The sequence below is a fragment of the Conger conger genome, chromosome 4 (assembly GCF_963514075.1).
Source record: "Conger conger chromosome 4, fConCon1.1, whole genome shotgun sequence".
Taxonomy (NCBI): domain Eukaryota; kingdom Metazoa; phylum Chordata; class Actinopteri; order Anguilliformes; family Congridae; genus Conger; species Conger conger.
Genome location: NC_083763.1, coordinates 52,540,681 through 52,561,683, shown reverse-complemented (window position 1 = coordinate 52,561,683; position 21,003 = coordinate 52,540,681). Strand labels below are relative to the sequence as shown.

At 42.5% G+C, this 21,003-nt stretch overlaps 1 protein-coding gene across 15 annotated transcripts in view; it reads left to right on the top strand.

The window, feature by feature from the left end:
* Positions 1 to 21,003, top strand: part of ptprma (protein tyrosine phosphatase receptor type Ma) — a 208,212-nt gene that overhangs the window by 67,702 nt on the left and 119,507 nt on the right. For all 15 annotated transcript variants that reach the window (XM_061237458.1, XM_061237454.1, XM_061237451.1 and 12 more), the window contains exons 4-7: positions 4,654 to 4,732; positions 8,868 to 8,983; positions 10,280 to 10,454; positions 16,184 to 16,477. In XM_061237458.1, the coding sequence (XP_061093442.1) occupies positions 4,654 to 4,732; positions 8,868 to 8,983; positions 10,280 to 10,454; positions 16,184 to 16,477 (664 nt within the window). The remainder of the gene's footprint in view (positions 1 to 4,653; positions 4,733 to 8,867; positions 8,984 to 10,279; positions 10,455 to 16,183; positions 16,478 to 21,003) is intronic.

Below are 21,003 nucleotides of genomic sequence, written 5' to 3'. Positions count from 1 at the left end.
GCTGCTGGGTGCTACTATGCTGAAGTTTAGTACTGAGCAGTACCTCTGATTGACCTGGTATTTTATCTAAAGAAAATGGCAGTGGTATTTGTAAAAGCAATGGCCTTAGGATGCACTTCATGCCGCCTTTCTTTATGAGCTAAAAATGTTTTATAGACACCATAATTGTCATTATTTTTATTTATATTAATATTAGCAGGTGGATAATGGGGTAATGATTATTTTTGATAATGTTACTACAACAATAATAACAAGTATTATTACTATGATGATCATCATTATTATTAGGTATTTTACCAGTAACTCACTTGAATAATTTAATGATCTTGATGGCATAAAAAATCTGAATCATTCATCATTGTCATCCTAACAATAACTGTTATTTATTTTTAATCCATCATTTTAATGGAACAGTGGCAGTATTCATGATATACAAACACTGAAGGCAAATCCATGTTTGTTACAATTACAAGCTAAACTAATGACTTTGCCCAAGTGAATGTGCTAGTTAAAGGGGAAGAAAATCAATCATTTGTACTGTGACATCTGAGCTCATCAAACCTGACACTGAAAATGATTCTGCTGAAAAGGACCTGACCTGCCAGAATTCGCAGCTCTTGGGTGCTTGCAAAAGCAATTGTCAAGGTTCATAAGCTTCTGACACAATAAAAGAGCTCCAGTGTTAAACCGATGTGCGATTTCAATGAACATAGTTCAGCATACTCGAATTTCAGGAGCTAAATTTGCTAAATAGGATAAAGTTTTGCCGTGTGTTCTGAGCTTATGCTTTCAATTTCATCTCAAGGCTCGCTCGGTTTTTCTCTCAATAATCCATGCCGTTATATTTTTTGACCCTTTTTGTGCTCTCATGTTCAATTGGTTTGGATAGTCATTGGGTCTGAGGTGTTGAGCTTGAGGATGATATTAGCTTGCATTCATTTAGCAGGCATACTTATGCAGAGGAGCTTACAAAGCAAATAGTGCCTTCAAATAAGTTGAAGATGTGCTGAGATGACCGATTATGACACCTAATCAGTAAGATGGTGCACTCTGCTGAAAGACCAAAATAGGCTAGTGAGAAATTACAGGCTTAGTTGAGAAGAGGTGCAGTTTGGATCAAATTTTTGTGAAAATGAAAATGTGTTCGAAAATATGTGTTCTGGTGGTAAAGACATACCACCGTGCAATTATGATAGTAGTCACCCTTAGAGGTGAGCTGGTTCGACAGCTTGGAAAGGTAAATATATGTAAGCCAAATAAAGGCGGACAAGCAATCTAACTTCACTATAGGGTTGCCAGATTTAGAAGTTGTCAAAACTGGACACCATCCAAGCTGTCTAAACTGATCACGGGCCTGGGGGGGGGACGGGGGATGGAAGAAATTTATTACAAAGTAGCGGCCAGCTTCCTTACAAACGTCATGGCAATCAGTTCAATCAGTTATTCAGACTGGTCATTTATATTTTCGCGTTTGGACCACAAATCGGACAAGTACAAATAATTTGAAAGCGGGATATATTTCCCGTCCAAAACTGGGCATCTGGCAAACCTACTTGTATACTTGGTGTTCAGCAAGATGGCTGTGAAGCATCTAAGGGGTACGTGTTGTTCATAGTCTTTAGATTACAGCAGGAGTTACTTTAATTGCCTCTTGTCAGCGGGCCACTTGGACTATTCCGAGTTGCACTAGTTAGATATGCTCCTCACAAGCTCAGCTCTCTCTGAAGACAGCCGAAAATGATGAATATATCTCAAGGTGTTTGGAGAAATAACCACCATCTGTTGTTCCAAAAGCCACACAGAAGGTGCATCCATTTCCCCGTGATCGCTCCATCCACATAGCACCACCGAAGATAATTTACAAAGACGGCAGTTGTGACTTTTTAATACTCTCTCCGATTAACAATAGATATTGCAATCTTCAAAACTATATCTAATCAGCAATGTAGGACTAATTATAGGTATCCTTAATTGCACAGTATCCTGAGTGTTTGTCAAAATGAAACCACCTGGTACTCAGATTACTTTCTTTTATTTTGTAATTACAGGGTAGTTTTTTCTTCTCACTCTCATTGAATCTGAAATCAGCAGTTCTAATTACATTGTTATTGGGTCACCTCCAAAAACTTTTAATTGATCATGTGATGCAATTTGAATGTGGCCTGCAAACTCTGTCGATTGTGTCTCATTGTTCATCTCTGAAATGTTGCGATGTATAGCATCACAATTAAAATCACCGGTAAAAATAATTGTAGGTGCTGGCAGTTGTGGAAGATGTGCTTTGTAATTGAGTTAACAGTAGCAAGTGCATCACTAGGCTTTAAAGGAAGTGAGGGTTGGGATGTCTATTTTAATTTCTGTTTAGCAGTGAATGAGTATGTAAATGTATATATTCTGTAAATCAATCTAAATTTTCATTATTTTGTTCGGTCTCTACAATAATAAAGCTCCTCTTTTTGCTATTCCTCAGTTACTAGTGGAGCAAAATGTTTATTTACATTACTGACAGCCAATGATAACAAGTGTTATAAATTCTGGTATATAAAATAATGACGTTCTGAAGGGGGGCAGAATTTGAATGTTTTTAGGAAAGTTTTGTTATGGAAATCTACATTTTTCTTTCTCAGTTTCTCAGTTTTTCAGTTGCACATGATGTATTTCTGACAGTTAAGAAGTATACAAAGGTACTTATGTATATACTGAATTTTTTATGTGAAGTTAATGTACTCAGCAGAAGTAGTTAAATATTTTTTAAATAATGAGTAATGTGGGTTCTGTTGCAGTGCTGAGAGTTGGTGAGCTGGTGTAGACTTAACAGACCGGACTAAAGCACCCTCACACTCATTGTGACATGTCAAAGTGCACTGTACGCTTTTCATTTCCTCTGAATCGGGCGCTCATAATGCTGTAATTAGCACCGAGGTCATTTGCGTTCATTTTTCAAAAAAAAAAAAAAAAAAAAACTCATTTGAACAGCCTAATAAAGGCATCGCAATTGGCTCCGTCGACAGTGTTATCTCACTCTAATGACTCTGTAATTGTGTTGCTCTTTATGCAAGCTTCATCGGGAGTTGGGTGTCCAGGCCTTCTCAGGAAACAGATGCAGCTTTGCTTCAGAATTCATAGCAGGCCAAGGATGAGTTAGCCCGCAGGAAATGCTGAACATGGCTGCCGCATTCATTGCTGAACTGCAGATACATGTGTTCAGGAAATGACGCACGCAAAGCACTTAAGCGCTTTTTGCGAGACTCGGTGGAATCGGCCAAATTTCAGCACCACACCTCCTTTTGTGGCAGCTGACATTTATTCCTTTTTATATCAGTGCAGTCCCAGAGCTTACTCATAAGTAATTATTCTACATCTGCCACATTGGAGCCCACAGTGCTTCTAAATAAGGGTACACCTCAGCACCAGATAAGGTTCTACCAGGTCATTGCAATCTCCTTACCTACACTTGAGTCTTAATTTATGTTTTTTGGGTTGGGCATTCTGGTTTTCACTCACCGACTGACGCATTGACCTAGGTGCTCAGGGTTCAGTGTCTTCGCTTCCTGACCACTCCTTGAGTGAGGTCGTCCTTTCCTGGACAGGAAACCGAGGGTCGCAGGAGGCGGGCAGAGGCAGCTGGTCCATTTCCTGTCCTGCTCATTGTGCCAGGCCTCCAAAATCTGTCTGGGGAGGAAAGGAGCTCCCCCCCGTCTTTTAACCAGTTATTTCCTGTCAGATAAGGGCCTTGACTGTTATTTTCCACCTGAGCAGAATGAGGACAGAGTGTGAGAACTGATTCTCCCCATTTTGTCATGGAAAGATGTTGTCCTCATCCCCTTCAGCTGTTGGGAGTGCATTTTCCTCAAAACAGGACAGGCTGTGTCGTAAAAATAACAACGTTTTGTACTGAATAGTCTTTTGTTCAAGGTCTGTCTGTGTTGTGTCTCCTTAATAAGTGGCAATTCAAAAAGCAACTTCATTTCTTTAATGAGATTTAAATAGAAATGAGATGGTTAAAATGCCAATATCAATGTTTTACTCAAATAGAAAATGTTCTTCTCCACAGTTTGGTCTTCTCTTTTGTTTTTGCAAGCAGTATGTTCTGGCAAAAAAAAATGCTATATATGATAACGTATGGATGCTTGTGCTCTGTTAAAGTAAATGCAGTGCAGCACTTTTAATGTTTTTGTTAGGTTAATTTGAAAGTGAATAGAAACCAGAGTGTAGCAGGAGAAGCTGGACATGATAGCGAACAGCAGCCCCTAACTTGCTGTTTAATTTGAGAATCACTTTCCAGTGCTGTTGCAGAAAACAAAACAAGAAATAAAGCTGTGATGAAACACGTTCACAACACATATGGGGGTCCCTCTAAAGTGTTCAAACAGTGCTGAAGCTACATTTGAACTCAGTTCATGCAGTTTAACCTCAAACAACTCCGCTTTAGTGCCTACTCTTTATCCCTGTTATAAAGACAGCACCCACCCCCTGCCTTGTGTAGGAAGTTAAAATGACCTATGACTCGTGTGCCTTTCTTTGATGCAGGAAATGTGTCAGTACAGACGCCATTGTTCGCACATTTCTTACCATCGTCACAAGCTTCCTTTCAGTGCCCCCCCTCCTACCACACCCATTCTCATCAGTCTTCCCTTTCTCTGCCTCCCCCAGATCGTGTTTGAAGTGGTGACCTCAGGACAGCGCGGGCTCCTGGCCATCAAGGAGGTGCTTCTCCAGGGCCATCAGTGCAGTAAGTCCGCACGTGCCTGCATCACAAGCCACCGTGTCAAAGGCCTGCCTGCCCTATTCCCCACACCTCATAATAGCAATCGTGTATATCTGCCACAGTGGAAACCACCACTGGCTACAGGCCATAGTACTCCCCCGCAGGATATTCACCACCCCGTCTGGTCGGAGGACGTGCTCTAAAGTCGCTTTGCAAATGCAACTGTATAAACCGTCCAGGTCAAATGTGCCTATTTGAAAGTCAGAAAACTAAAAGTTCTTTGGCCCTTAATCCACCATCTTGGTTTGAGAGCCTCTCTTCACTCTGTGTGAGCAAGCAATGCTAAACAATGCAAATGTGCCTGAACAGAGTAAACAGGCCTGCACAGTGAAGTGTTCAGAAGCTAAGCTAAGCCTCTCTCAACAGTGAATTCGCCGCATTTGCACATCTGCGGTGAGGGTTTTATTTTTTGTGTACCAAACTTACTTGAATTTGTGTTTCCAGCTCTTTAGAGAAAAAAAATGTCCAGGTGCTCTCAGAAACACGCTTTTTTTCTAGGTTGGTGGGAGGTTATTCAAATGGAAATGCATCTTACTACTGCTTTCAACATTTCCAGGCACTGTTATATGAAATGTACATGATATGCAGTTTGTTTTCATGCATTACGATGGAGTTATTTCTATCTGCAAACAATACTATTATGAAATTATTCATATATACACCGGATCTGTGTGGTAATGTTTGTATATACACAGTGAACACTAGGTATTTATTAGTCTTCTGCTGCTGTAGCCTATCCACTTAATCTTAGCTTTTATGCCCTTGGTTGCTGCTATATGATTGGCTCTTTAAATATTTGCATCACTTGCAAACTGGTGTACAGTGATAAAAACTTGTCCCAAGTCTGTTTCTAGTTTCATTTCTACATCTGTTACACCAGTGCAGTTGCATGCACTCAGTCACAAGGGTGAGTTGGCGTTTAATTTCAGGTGTCCATCGGATACAGAGCTGGTTAACTGGTTAAGAGATCCACTTTGTCGGGGCCTGTCTTACACCACTAAGTAAGGATTAGGTTGCCAAATGCTCTCAAACCAGAGTCCCTCTCTGTCTCTCATTCCCCAAAGTCCTGCTCTGGCACACCCCATGCTTCATTTAGCCTGGGCGTTTAATTTGGACGGGAGATTGACTGTACGATGAGATTGGGAGTGGTGGGGGATGACTGATACCCCTGCCCTCACGCACGAACGAGGAGACTAACTCCTTTTATCTTTTCTGGGTCCTGCCCCACCCCAGCTCACTGTAAATCATCTCTGCAGTCTGTGAGATTCATGTCCTCCTCCCGGCAGGGAAAGTTCAAATGGTTTCACGGTCGTCAACAGTAGTTTTTCGTCCTGCTTAACACTACAGTAGCCCAGTCTGCACTATGTTGGTTTTATGCAATTACATTATTATATTTTATATGGTACATATTGTATGAAGAACTCTCATTTTCATGTGATTACTTGTATAGTATACTCCATAGTGTCTCATTTGTGTTGAATATTGTAGTGGTGGAGATCTGCTATTTGTTTTCGCTTTAAAATTGGCAACAAATTTAGAGCTGTGTATCAAGGTGAGGTGAGTTAACTGTGTAATCGACTGTTTTAATTGATTAAATAAGTGCTAAATTACCACTCAAAGCGCCATACCCTGTGGCTTTCCAGGACCAGGGTTGACAACTGCTGGTTGTTTGCCTGTATAATTAGTCCTGTAAGTGCTCTGTTTCAGGGACCTACAGAATAGTTGCAAACATAGTACTATTGACTTACAGTATATTAAGTGTATAGTGTATCTATGACAATGAGAAAGATATCTTTGGCATACCATCTGAGTTTTCTTTCCTAAACTGGATTTTGGTTCAATTTGCATCAATTGGCATTGCAAGAGCCTGAAAAATCACAGTAATAAAACATAATTGTAACAGAGGGTGTCTGATTTTGAAGAGTCATCAGAATGTATTTGGCTATTTGGTGAAATTTCCTACCGTCTGGAGCTCATCATTTATCTTTGGTGTTACAATCAAGGTCACACTGGCCCGCTTTTGCTTGAGATTTGGAAGCTAATTAGAAACTACTTTCCATAATTTGATTAGCATGGACTTTCATCCTGCACAGCGATCCCACCTTCCATTAAAAATGTGGATTGCCCTAGATTCATTACAGTATGTTCACATGAGTCTTTGTTGTCGGTTGAGGTGCTGATTCTGAATAATATGCAGATATGCTGAACTGTGTTTATTTTATTTTACCATTTAGGCACTTTCTGGTGCACAATTATTGTGAATGAAATTGAATGAATCACTTGAATGAGTTGCTTAACTTCATTCAGAGCCTAACTATACAACCAAAACTTTATTGACCTTGAACTATAGTGTGAGGTTAACAGGTTGTATATCCCAGCTAAAACGGGAAATAATTATATGCGTTGATATTGCAGCCTTCAGTGTAATTTCCTAATTGAACACACTGCCTGGAGAGTCCTATTGAGGTGGGGGTGGAGGGGGAAGATGTTCAAGGATCCATTTTGAGATTGAATCTTTACATCTGTCTTTTGTAGCTCCGGAGATCAAGCAGGGGTTCTATGATGCCGGGAATTAAATTTGATTTGATCTGTGGGATTGAAAGATGATTGGTAGCGCTCAAGTCTGCCATGCCATACTCAAGTCTCACAGGCCTGAGGTGTCGATTGAATTAAAAATTAGGTATCGGCAGGACGGTTCAGATAAATAACCAAAGGACAGTTACGCAATTGACAGATAGCATCAAATACCTTCCCTCATTTATGTTTTTTCTCCCAGAGGAATTGTCAGTGAGCAAGGAAGGAATTTTTGCTAGGCCGGTGGTGTGGGAACGCACAAGGTGGCTAAGAGCAAACTACTGTTTGTAGCATGGAAATTAGGGGAATTTTCGAAGCCCTGTCATCATGCCGGTGTCCCTGCCATTTTGGGAGAAGGCACATGCGGCACAGATGATGGGGTGACATTTAGCAGGCCGGTGACTGTATTTGGCGGGCTAAATTCCTGGTCTTCACATGTAGAAATGGCTGCAATTTAAGAAGCAAGCAAAGTGGTGGAATTTGTGTTGTCCGCTCCCCAGTTCCCCAGCGAAACAAAGTTGTATATTACATTAATCCAAATTGTTTGAATAAATTCTAAAACTAAAATCCATTGTTTATTAGAATCCTATCCCAACATTTCTGTATCCTTCTTTTCTAAATTTAAAATATAATCTCTCTTGAATTTGGTTCAAATGTTTACGCATATATACAAAGCCATAGAACCTGTGGAATGAAATCCCAAAACCATAAACACCCACCCACCCCCACCCACAACCCAAGCCCAGATGCTCTCAACAGAAGAGGAAATAGCCTAATCTGCAGAGGACAGAAAAACAAGGGGAAAGAAGAAAGGGGGGGGTGGGTGGCGGGGCGAGGCGAGTGACTGAGCTATCGTCAGCATCGGGTATGACAGTCAAGGTGTTTATGCTATCCGAAAAAGGTCTCCATGTCCTTTAAGGGAGAATGTTGTTTTCTCAAGCTTGATACAATATAAAAACACTTCTGTCCAAGTTTTTATGATTAAATGAATAGTTTATAAAAATCAATAATCAAACTTGCAGGGTGCCTCAGAACAATCATTATTTTTCTCCATTGACATCCGCTTGCCCCAGGTGTTCAAGTGCGTGTGCAATAATGCCTGCCACAATTGCCATCAGACTTGATGAATGACTTTAGGCATTTCTCAGTTGTTTATTGCATCTTCTCTAGATAGAGCTCCCAAAAATTCAAGCTAACTTGCAAAAAAAATAAATAAATAATAATAATAATATTTTTCTATATGACGTTGCTCTTGCACTAGTACTTTCATAATTTGCTGCACAAGAAAATGGTTTTGTGTTCTTTCTACCAGACATTTGGCTAATCTGGACTTTGGTATCAGACAGTGTGATAAAATATCAAATATATTTAGAAATGTAATTTTGTAGCACTTTTTACCATTAATCATGGTCTTGACTCAAATGCCATGATGGTCTTTTATCTTTTTAATGCACTTAAGGCTTTTTATACATTGTGATAAACAAGGCTTACTGTAATAACTGCTTATTTTCCAACCATTTTGCAGTGAGTACCCCACATTTTCTGCATATAAAGGACGTGGAAGTCAATGCCAGACAAACTGCTACCTTCCAATGCACTGTCAATGGACGACCTCAGAATAGCTACAACCTCTGGTTACAGGTAAATTCCTTCACAATCCTATCCTGACAATAAATGGTAACCATTTTTATTCCATTTTGGAGTACGGCAGGCTCTGGAAATGACAAAAATCTAGGGGGACTCCTATGATAGTGTCCAACGGTTGCTGTGTTTTGTTTAACCTATGGTGAGTCCAGGGAAACTTCACGCCTGGTCATTGAGCGATGCAGGCTTAAGTGCACACAGATGATGTCGTCTGTATTGTTGGTGTAAGGACGGTCATCTGGCTGTCGGCCCCTGCAACTGCATGCCTGCACTTATAGTGTGCCATCACAAGCTGTCAGCCTTATAAAGAGTGTTCTTTCATGAATGAACTGGTGACAATAGTTTGAAGCTCAAAGGATAAAGTGTAGCATAACGGTGAGCATCAGGCTCTTCAACAAGGTGTGGGAATCGCAAGCGACAGAAACGCACATTTGGAAAAGGTCGTTTGGCGAGGGAGTTTTTCATTTTAACGAACAAGTTCTCATTAGCCGCAGAGATAAAACACAAACCGTAAGTGAAATCCCCTGATGACTGTAATGAAGAAATATTTCTAATGAACAAATGTTCCCCATCTGCCTGCTGTGTAGCATGACAGCTGTGGTGAATCTGGAGTGTGTTTTCGCTCCTGTGCGTGTGTCCGCCTACCCACCAGGAGATGAGAAAAACAGCTCTTACCTGCAGACAGGAACTGTTGCTCCTCCTTAGAAACAGATGAGGAGAGGAAATGTGTAGCATACTCAGACAGGATAAATAGACAAAGACAAACAGTCTTGCATACTATATACATTTCCTCTCGTCATTTATAATACCGAAGGAGGTCTGGCTTTGAGCAAGCTTTAAAGGAATCATAGGCGTTAAATATTTTTACTTCAGGTTCCATTTTAGATTGGAAGTTTGTGTTATGCTTGAAATACAATACAATTCATTAGCTATTGTCTATTTCTTCAAATTCCTCGATGTCAAAATTATGATGTGTCTGTTTCTGTCTTGAATAGAGGTCAGAATTGGGTCAAATACATAATTGTTTTGGATTCAAATACCTTTCTTACCTGGTGCAACTGAGCCAGCCAAGAGCACCAGATGGTGGAGTTTGCCCCTTTTTGAGAGTATTGCATTGGTTCCAATACACCAAACTCCGAATGAACTCAGTAAAGCATAGAAAAGTATTTGAATTCAAAACAATTCCGTATTTGACCAAGGTATGGTAGACATAATGAGGAATTTACATGGGTAGGTATCTGCTTGCTGTGGAAATGGCCCCCTTGACGCATTATATCCGATATTATCAAACAGGGCATTGGCGGTCGAGAAGCCCCCATGAAGACAACCAAACCCGTGAACATCCGGCGTTTCGTCGCCACCTTTGACGTGGACAACACCACCAAGGGTGATTCCGGAAACTACCGCTGCATTGTCCACTCAGACAAAGGAATCGGGGTGTCGCATTACGCTGCCCTGACTGTAAAACGTAAGTAGAGCTCCATTTCAACATTTTACTAGTGGCCCCATTTAACATGCCACGTGTTTACAGCAAGTAAACAAACTTCTGTTCTTATGAAGGAAGCTCCTGAGGGAAGAGTGTATAAAGAGTGTTGTTTATAAATTGACAGTATATGCGCGAGCGCACACACACACACACACACACACACACAGTGTGCAGAGCCAGTGACAGCCTCCCTTATTTAAATTTCCCCACTGTGCTCTGAGCTGCGTTGTATTCCTTTTTTTTTTTTTTTTTTTTTTGTCTTGCGGCTTTGTATGATTGATAGGCGTAATCCTGGCTGGACTGATAGAGGCCTGTCAATCACTGTGGCCAAAGCCTGGTTGGCTGTGCCCCAGCGGACATTAGCACTTTCACCCCCCTCCCCCCCCCGTGCTCCACCACGGTGTCCTCTACAAGGCCCTCAACGAGTGGCCAGCGCTCCAAATATATCGGGCCTGTCCATGAAAATGAGCGTTAACTGCCACATTGGAGTGGGCGATATTGCGTCTTCCTGTGGAACTGGGAAGGCTCAAAAGGGCCGAGCCCCCCTCCCCACTCCCTGATTATGCTTCATAGCTTAAACGCCCTTAAGAGAGCAGTATGTTTTGAAAAGCGGTAATTGGACTGTATTTCAGCGGCACGTTAATTCCCCTTTTCTGGTTAATTTAGGCAGGGCTCACTCTTTAAAAACAAAACAAACAAAAAAAGTAAATTCAAATAAACGATTATGCCCCCGTAGCCATTCGTTTTTTGGTTTCCGCAGCTGTCCGTGTGTGTGCTCCGGAGGACTTTTCTCACAAAACATAATCGCGAGTTTCTCCCGTTTCGCGGATGTGCCAGTTCAGGTACGGCGATCCACAGAGGACACCTCCCGCCTCCAGGAGAGAACCTGCAGGTTAACAGGGGTCACCTCCACCCTTCCAAGAAAGAACGTGCTTTATAAATCATTCAAACAGGGTGCGCTCTTTGGTTAAGTACCGGAGGGTCTGTTCAGTCCTGCAGAGAGCGCTATCAGGAAACGGCAGTAGCATGGGGCCCAGTGTGCTGCATATTGCAAATTTGATATAACTCATAACTTATAACTCTCTGCATATACATCTTAAAGACTTATCAAAGCTTGCATCGTATCCATTTCAAAATTATGCAGACGGTGGCCCCAGCCAAACAGCGAAAGAATTGGCTTGATTTCTGACGGTCTCCCAAAGAAGCTCCTCCATTAACGTGTGACCTCTCCGAAGCCTGCACACGCTTGATTAACTAGCATCTTCATTAGTGCGTCGTGTTTTGGTGTTTGCGTTTCCTGCGCATTTCAAACGCGGCCTCCCGAACGCACGGAATCCTCCAGAGCACAAACAAACTTCCACATCACAGGCTTCCTCGCGCTCTCTCCCAAAGACCAGCCGCTCTTTCAAATGATAATTACTCCTCGTCATTACTTCTGAGTCCCTCCCCACGCTGCTCAGTCACCTGAAGATGCTCGGAACTCCTGGGGAGGACTGTCGCCGAGGCCTTGTCTGCACTAATGAGAAAACACGACGGTAAAAATCAAACACGCGTCTCATCCCCGCTCTTAAATATGGAATAGATCATTTCGTCGCCTGGCGTGACTCTACGACTCTGGCGGGCTTGCGGGGGAAACTTTTGCCCGTTAGGTGGGTCTACAGGTCATAGGGACGAAGACTGTGCGCTAACAGCTGCACTAAATATATCCTGGATGGTTCCCAGGTTTGGCTGGCGGTGGGTGTGTCCAGCAGGTGCGGTGGCAGTCGGGGGGGCGGGAGGGTCAGCTGTGCGCACTTTACCGCCCAGCTGGTCGCTGGGTCAGTACCACGGCGACAGCTGAGCCGTAACCCTGCGTCTGGCAGCCTCTCTAGCAGCACTGCCGCAAATGCCACCCTGAGCTATCATTGGCCGAGAGCTCACTGACCTCTCGGCTGCTTTGCGTCCTTGACCACTGTAAAGGCCAGATAGTCATGCACACAGCCATTTTGTTCCACCTCGGTCACTGTGCCTAGTATTGCTTTTTTGTGTATATGAATTAACAGCAACTATTGTTTGCCAGTTTGCGGAATGGTGTTTGTGGCTAGGGACGTAGACCTACATTTTAAATTTACTTTCAAATTATTCACAATTAATGTGCCAATAAAACATTGTGTACTAGTCAAAGAAGAAGCGAATTCATTACTTTTGTCAGTTTAATTATCGTTATTTAAAGGAAATGAAATGCTGAATCAACAATGCCCTTTGAAACAAAGTAATACAAAAGGTTAAAGCTGTCTGCTGTAATTCTGCAATGACAAAATGATATTTTCAGGAAAATGTTATCTTCTCATTGAGGAACTAAAATGACAAAATCATATTTTAAATCCGTTATTGCCAATCCATTAAAAAAGGAAAATAAAAAGTTAATGCATTGTTTCTGGGTATTAAACCTAAGTATGGTCATTTAACTACTCAGGTTTTCTGTTCTGGATTGATATTGCCATGCCAAAACCTTCTATTTATGTTTAATAACATATTCATCTGTCAATTGTACGCAATGGGTCAGTATATTTTCTTATATTTTGTTTAAGGAAATCCGTTTATATGTGTATCTTTCCATTGTCAAAAAAAAATCTCACAAAATATGCTGTTTTATGGCATAATCACTGAATTTTGTTGGATTGCTCCAAACACATTAAGATTCATTTCTCTCAATCTAACTAATCACAGATTTTTCCATTGCTAATTATCTTGCAGCAGTATGATAATATCTAGAGCAGCTGTGGGAACACTTGGTGAATTTTAACCATAATGCTGGCTGCAGAACCTGGTTTCCAGAACTGCAGGTCCTTGTCATAATGTTAGCCAGTATATTTGTAAATGTCTTTCTTGACATTTTCTGTGAAACTAATAGTAGTAGCTCTCCCCTTCCAGGCATGAACATATTGCAGAAATTGAACCAATTTCAGTGCAGTCCTGCTACCTACATTGTTTTGCATAATGTAGTGTTAATATTGAGAACATTTTTTGAACAATTTTAGTCATAGTCATCTGTCGAAATTGTATTTTAGTTTAGGCATGTTTTAGTTATTTGAAAATTGTTTGTTTTAGTCGATGGAAACTACGGTAGTATACAATAACAATTTTTGGTGCACATATGCTGAAAGGCAAAATATAATTAATTGGTGCACTTTTCAAAAGACAAAAGTGATCGTCTGAATTTCTTAAAAATAACAAATGAACCCATACCAGGCCATATTTTTCTTAAATATCCTCAGGAACAATAAAATCCAATTCGCATTGAAATTCACAGCCATCGTGTCACCTCAGCATCTGGCTACGTATGTTTAGTATTCTATACAGCGTTCGTTCCTCCTTAAACGTGACTGGGGGATGTTAGGCTATCCACTTGAGGGTGTAACGCACACAGTTTAGGTTATTGCGGATGTTGTCAATATCCCTGGGCAAGCATAGTCAAACATAGCATGTCACTCGCTGTTAAATGAAACGCCACAACATTTGTTCTTGCGTTATTTTGTGCGCCACTGACCACAGCAAAAGTGGACGGATTCACACTTGCTCCAGTTGCCGGCACGTAAAATAAAGTGAGGACGTGCGATCACGCCACAGATTTGATGGGACCAAAGCCACATTGAAGGAGAGAGTTTGTCTTTCTCCCCAGGAGAGACTCAGAGATGACATGGGCCTGAACGGAGACATTTGTCTCGTTCTTCCTCTGACAAAACTTTACAAAACTACATTTAAATCTGAAACCCCCGGGAGAGAAATGTCACCATTTCGCATTAATCCATCCCAGTGAATGATGCTCACCGCTCTCGCCCATTATGGTGACAGTAGACTTGTATAGGTCTGCTATATCCTGTTACTCCATTGGTAAATTGGTGTAGTTTGTAGTCCAAATCAATATCTTATACCTTATATCTTTCCAAGACAGTCAGAGAGTACAAGACCTGCATTCATTCAACCTTAGTTCTAACCTGCCTTATGCCATTATGCGAATAAGATGTCAAAGGACCTGTTTCAATCAGTTGCTAATTACAAATGTTTTAATATACCTGCAGCAAAGCATGATTTATGGCCCTCAAAAATTCCCATATCGCCAGCCATCCTTTTCAATTTTTGCTGCAGCTTCTCCATTGTTTTTTTTAGCTGCATCAAGATGGTGATCAATGTGATGTTTATCCGGCCAAAAGATATGTTTTGGACTTCAGTCAGAAATGAACTTCCCTTGCCGACACTGACTTCTGCATTTCAATGTTTTGTTTTCAAATGCTTGCCCTTACAGTATGTTGCTTTGTTTATACAGCTTTTGCGTCTTCAGGATCTCCTGTTTAAGTCAGAATTGTAAACATTGCTCCTTAACACCATCTTCATGGTTGCATGCTTCCATTTTTCCCTTATTTCTGGTCAATGTGAAGCACATTTTCATTTTTGTTTGCCGTGCATTTTCCAACTGATGATCGCATCAAATTTGGAGCAGTGCAAAAAGTCCACTTGATGAGATCAGACAATTACATGGAGCAAAATTACTACTGTATATGCCTGAGAGTGCCATCCATGTACAGTACTTAGAAAAGACAAAAACAGGAAATGTAATTGATCAATCATTCAATCATTCTTCATTACATCATCCCTCATAATGGGAGTCATTTGCAGAGAATAGCTCAAATGGGGTGTAATTAGTATAATTACATTATAATGACATTCCTGGTGTAAGTTAGTCTGCGCTTAGGTCTCACAAACAGTCAGAGGAAATGATCAAATTTCATAACAAAAATATATCTTTATTATTTTACATAATGGATTGAATTTTTTTTCTTTTTAGAGTTCACTTTTTTGAAGGGGGTTTTTATGCGCTCTACTTGGTTTTAATCACACGTTTTAGTTCACGGACAAAGAGCTCAGTTGTAACAGGATCCTGTAAATGGGTCACAGAAGAAATGGAGCAAGACCGTTGGGGTGAAGAGTAATACAGTCAAGGCAATTTCTACTGAGTGTGGGCCAGAAAAATTAATTGGTTTAACTTGTTACCTCCAAGTTCTCCTCTGTAACGTACGTCAGTGGTTGTGTTGGTTTTGCGCGATATGCAAAGACTTGGGATTGGTCCTCCAATACAATCGATATAGTGCAACTTTTACTGTTGCAAGTTCATTGAGCATGCTCCATGCTATTCTGCATTTCATTCTGTGAACAGGTGCTATTAGAGAAGAAGGGTAACTTCACCTGAAATCTCAAGGCGGTTATTGTGTCAATTGCCTCAGTTTAGTAAGTAAGTGCCCACAGAGAAAAGCAATGTCCTGCCCCCCACACCATCTGAACTTTGACATTGACTATTTAATCGGTTAATTTGTATCGAAGCATTGATATTTCTTGAACTCTTTGTTGAATCAGAATTAAATTTTTCTATGTTAGTTCCTGTTCCTCCTCTTCCTTGTGCATCTACTGTGAAGTGGGTTGTGACATATGCACGCACGCACACACGCACGCACGCCAGCCGTTTTTAGACCGTTAATATTTCTAGGCAATTCACACATTTTGCAGAGGGGAGACCTGGAGCAGTGCATCCTGGGCTTTTGCGATGGTTAGCCTGAAGTCGATTTGGAAACAAAAGCACTTGTTAACTTCTTGTTAAAGTTCATGAATATGAATGCGCAGTATAATAAATGTACAGGGTGGTAACGAATATTAATTTAGCATTTTTTTCGGTTCAGAGCCCCCAGTCCCCATCGCTCCCCCACAGCTCAAAGCGGTGGGAGCCACCTACCTGTGGATTCAGCTCAACGCCAATTCCATCAACGGGGATGGCCCCATCATCGAGAGGGAGGTGGAGTATCGCGCCGTGTCCGGGAGCCTCATCGACAACCAGCCCGTGGACAAGACCACCCACAAGATCGGCCACCTGGACCCGGACACTGAGTACGAGATCAGCGTCCTGCTCACCAGGCCCCTGGACGGGGGCACGGGAGCCCCAGGACCCCCTCTTCAAGTGAAGACCAAGTGTGCCGGTGAGTATCTACCCTTCTTCTAATATTCATGAAACGGCTTGCCAGCGAGCAGGAGCCCAAGGTAATTCTTCCCGCATTGAAGCCTGGAAGGCAGCTTCTGCCTCCAAGACCGCAAACGGCAGGTCAGCCAGCGGGTTCAGCACAGCCAACCACAGATTATGTGTACGTTCTTCACATAATGCATTTTTACAGAATATATAAAGCTACTACTGAGCTAGCTAGATTGCTCACCTATTGCTATTAGTTAGCCGTTACTGTTGAACAATTTTGAATGAACATTCCATTTAGCCACCAACGCCTTTTCAATACAATGCTAGCTAGCTGATTACCTGCTTGCCTGTTTTTTTTTTAAAGAAGGTAAGGATGAATATTACATTGATTAAAATGCAGTGTATGCCAAATGATTGTCAAGTTTTGTTCTCTTTGCGCGCATTGAGTCAATCTCTCCTCGACACTAGTAGCACCCAGCCCCCAGGTTTTACACCCGTCGTCAGCGATATTTGCGGATGTCAGAAGCGCAGGCTAGTAGGCCACACTGATTGGTCACGAGATCCACTCATTGAGCACTTTATTAGGAAGGTGATTATCTAATCAGTGCAATGCATAAAATCATGCAGATATGGAGCTTCAGTTAATGTTCACATCAACTATCAGAATGGGGTATTTCTGTAACCGCTGATTGCACACATTACAACAGTGGTATGCAGAAGAGCATCTCTGAACACACAACGCGTCAAACCTCAGAGTGGATCGGCTACAGCAGCGGAAGACTTAATGAGTCTAAAAAAATAAGTCTAATAAATACCCAATAAAGTGCTCGCTGGGTGCACAGCCCGCCCGCGGCGTTGCGGACGGACAGCCCCGCCTCTTCGGCGGCGGCGAAAGGGCCGTCGAGCCGACCTGCCACCAAAGGTTTCCCTGATTCGGCGGCGCTGGAGGGAGAGGGGCGGGGAGAACGGAGGGGGGAGAGAGGGGGGGGGCGTTGATGTTGATTGATGCCGTTACCCGTTTAGCCTCGGAGAAGCCTCCCATCCGCGGGGGCGGAGGGCTCCTGACACGCCGCTCGGGAGATTGATGGCTCCGGCTCGCCGGGCGCTTTTGGAGAGGCGCTCTTGATCTTGTTTTCAGCACTCAGCTTGGTGTCCTCAGCGGGAGAGCCCAAACCCCCCCCCCCCCCCCCCCCGCTCTCCTGTAATTGATCAGCCCAAGTTCTAACCGTACAGTGCGATAGATCACCATCGTAATTGAGGAGCGCTGGCTTTATCTATATTGAAGAAAGGGGGGTAAAAAAGTTCCTTTAAAAGTAAACCTTTTTATTTGCCTTTGGCTCTGCAAACCCTCTGTAAGGCTTTATGTCAGTTTATTGTTAGCGACTACTAATTAACCATGTCTTCCTTTATTTGCTTGGGTGTCATTTCTTGCTGCGGTCCAAAATACCGTCAAAGCTGAAAAATCTAACATTAAGCCCTCGTTGCGCAGACCATCACAAATGATTGGCTCCTAATTGGGACTTAAAGTTACCCGAGACTTCCTTCTTTCAAAATGGACACGGCAAATAATATAATGGCAATGAATGTTGAATAATTACAGACTGAAGGCTCTCCTCCAGTAAAGCTCTTTTTCCCCCTCGGGTGAATATTCTTCTTCGGTTTATATGTCTATGTTCCAGGCCGACCTAAGCCCCTTTAACAACTGTAAGGATGCTTGTTAGGTAGTTTCGAACCGGTCTGCTCATTATGCAAATCCATTACCGCTTCATGTTGTTTACCTCGGACTCCGTCAGTACTCAAGTAAGCAGGAACGGAAGCTCAGTCTGACTTACGAGATGGTGGACATGTACACCTGGGGTGAGATTGCATCTTCCTAATGGCGCGGAGGCCCATTAGTGTTGTTAGCAGCGCGGCGAAGCCTCTAGACCCCTGGGCTACAAACAAACTGCATACAATTATCACAGTAATTAAACAGGTGCAATGACTCTGCTTTTAAATGACTGTTGTTATTAGTCCCGACCCGCACCACCGAGGATAGCCGCGCGCTCCTCCAACACTAGCTAATTTCTTTGCCATTAGTCCGTCTGCAGCTCCCTCAACCGTCTATCCAGCTACTAATGTGTCACGTGACGCCCTGCAGCCAATGAACCGGGGGCTGTACTGTAGCTCTCCTTCAAGTTCTATTCTATGCTCTGCTCGTAAGGTTAGCATTCCACACAGTAGTCATATCAGAATTTGTGAAAACAATGACATTTGTGTGTGTTTCTTTATTCATCTGATATAAAAGAGGAATTTACGTACTGTAGAGGACACTCCAGGCTACTTGCTAGGGAGTAAACATGGACGCTTGGGAATGTCTGTGACAGCAGGTGAAATATCCTGGTGCAGTATCCTTGCGTGTCGAGGCCTTAACTTCCCTTCCGAGGGGACCGCAGAGCTCAGAGCCTTGCGCGTGCTTTTAACTCTGAGCGTTGGGATAGTCGGCATACCAGCTCACATTCCCGCTGCTCCACCCTGTGACCTTTTTGACTGCGCTGTATGCAGAATATGCTGCCACCAAACTGCGAGGAGTATTGTTGATGCCGACAGAAGCTCTTCGCTGTAGTAATGCTGAAAGCGCTCCAGGAGTTTTAAGAGCAGCCTATTTATCGGACGGCAATCAACGAATACAGCGAACTCAAAGAACAGTTTTCACAGAGACACTTATCTGAAAATGTTAATTGCAGGTATAGCGATAGCTATAATTACACCCTCCCCCACACAGCCTAATATTTATAATGAAGTGCCTATATCCAATTATGAGAGTGCTCTCTGTTCCTTCAGGTGAATAGATGTTCGTTGGTCTGCAGCTGTTCCGTTTGGCGCTGCATCACGTGATGGCGGACAGTGAACAATCGGGTTCAGTGCTTTTATACTCAGACCGGCCCGCCAGCAACAAATCTTCATTTTTCGATTTATTCAGATTCCAGCTTTAATAAAGCTCCTTCTAACAACGCATTCTGAACAAATGTCATGGAAGAGCTTGTATTTAATAAAAGCGATAATATAGTAATGATATTGACAATACAGCATCTTTCATCACGTGCCATATGTTGTGCCGTATTCCAAATCACATGGCATCCCGATAAGCCCTGTGCCTGTCCAAAGACGTTTTAATACATTTGAAGTGTGCACTTGACTTGTGGCTTTTCAGGCCTGCTGCTACATTCATTCATACATGTGTGGCTGGACACAGACCACGTGAAGGCCAGGTGCTCAAAGCGAAAAGGTGCACACTACACCAGAAGAAAAATCACTGTCACTATCACAAAAGAGAATATTGTATGTTGGTCACAGTAGTATGCAGCAAGTTGTTGTGTTTTACTGCAAGATGGTGCATGTTCAAGTCTTATTTCTACCAAAGATACATAAGCCTTCTGTCCAGTAGCATTTTATTCTGTTCTTATTAGCAAACACATAATTATGAGAAGCATTTCAGTGTTTCAGTCTTAGCAGGTAGCAGGTACGATGGAGTTTACTGCTTCATATTGTGGATATTTTTGCTTATTAAGTTTGGAAAGAATATTTAGGGGGGGGGGGGGGGGTGATATTGCAGAGCACAGGCAGCGATAGGCTCACCAACAATGGTCTAGGCTTTTCTCCCGTAAAGACCAAGTCAAAGAATTGGTTACGATCTGATTGTGACTTTCCCCTCCTATCCTGCTTGTATCTTTCCAAATAACACTGCTTAATGAACCACTGTCGTTAACTTATCAGGAGATGTATAATTGACTGTTCACTGTTGTTTGCACAAAGTGCATGAACTGGAGAACTCGATTACGTGGGCTGCTGTGCTTACATTGGTTAGTGTTCACACCTGCAGTCGACTTTAATGTGGAAAAAACAAATGGTTTAATCTCGGAGGGATCTCTGCCATCATCTTAGCTGGCCCAAGGGCACCGTCGTTCCACCGGAGTAATTTCCCGTCGTCTGAGAGCCGCAGCTCAGTTGAACAGTAGGAGAGCGAGATGCAGGGAGGTACAGGGTCATTGGGAGCACAGTTTGGTTCAGAGACCCAACAGAGGCCTCAGTACAAAAAGAGAAATGCTAAATCAGAAGAACTCAATAGACATGCTCGCTGACTGATGAGAGTTCTTCTAAAGCAGTGGATTTCTCTTGTTTCTTGTCCCCTGGATTCATATCTACAGATTGATCTTGCAGGTGAATTGCAACCACTCCTGTCCAAGGTCTCCCCCCTTTGTGCTGCTAACTACCTCCCGTGCACCTTGTCAACCAAGGTTATGCCAAACGAGATCCATCAGGACCTTGTCAAGACGGGAGGGAAACGCTTTAGCTACTTTCACATTTAATGGCATCAGTGCTTTGACTTATGAGGCGACGGCCTTTGCGTACTCCCCACTAAATAAGAACGCTCTGTCACTAATGATCACAGGCGGTGGTATCACATGACCAGAGCTGGTGACATCGGCAAGGTCGATAAACCCCGACCATTTTACCTCTGTTTTGAATTTGAAATGTATTCTGAGCCTTTGTGGT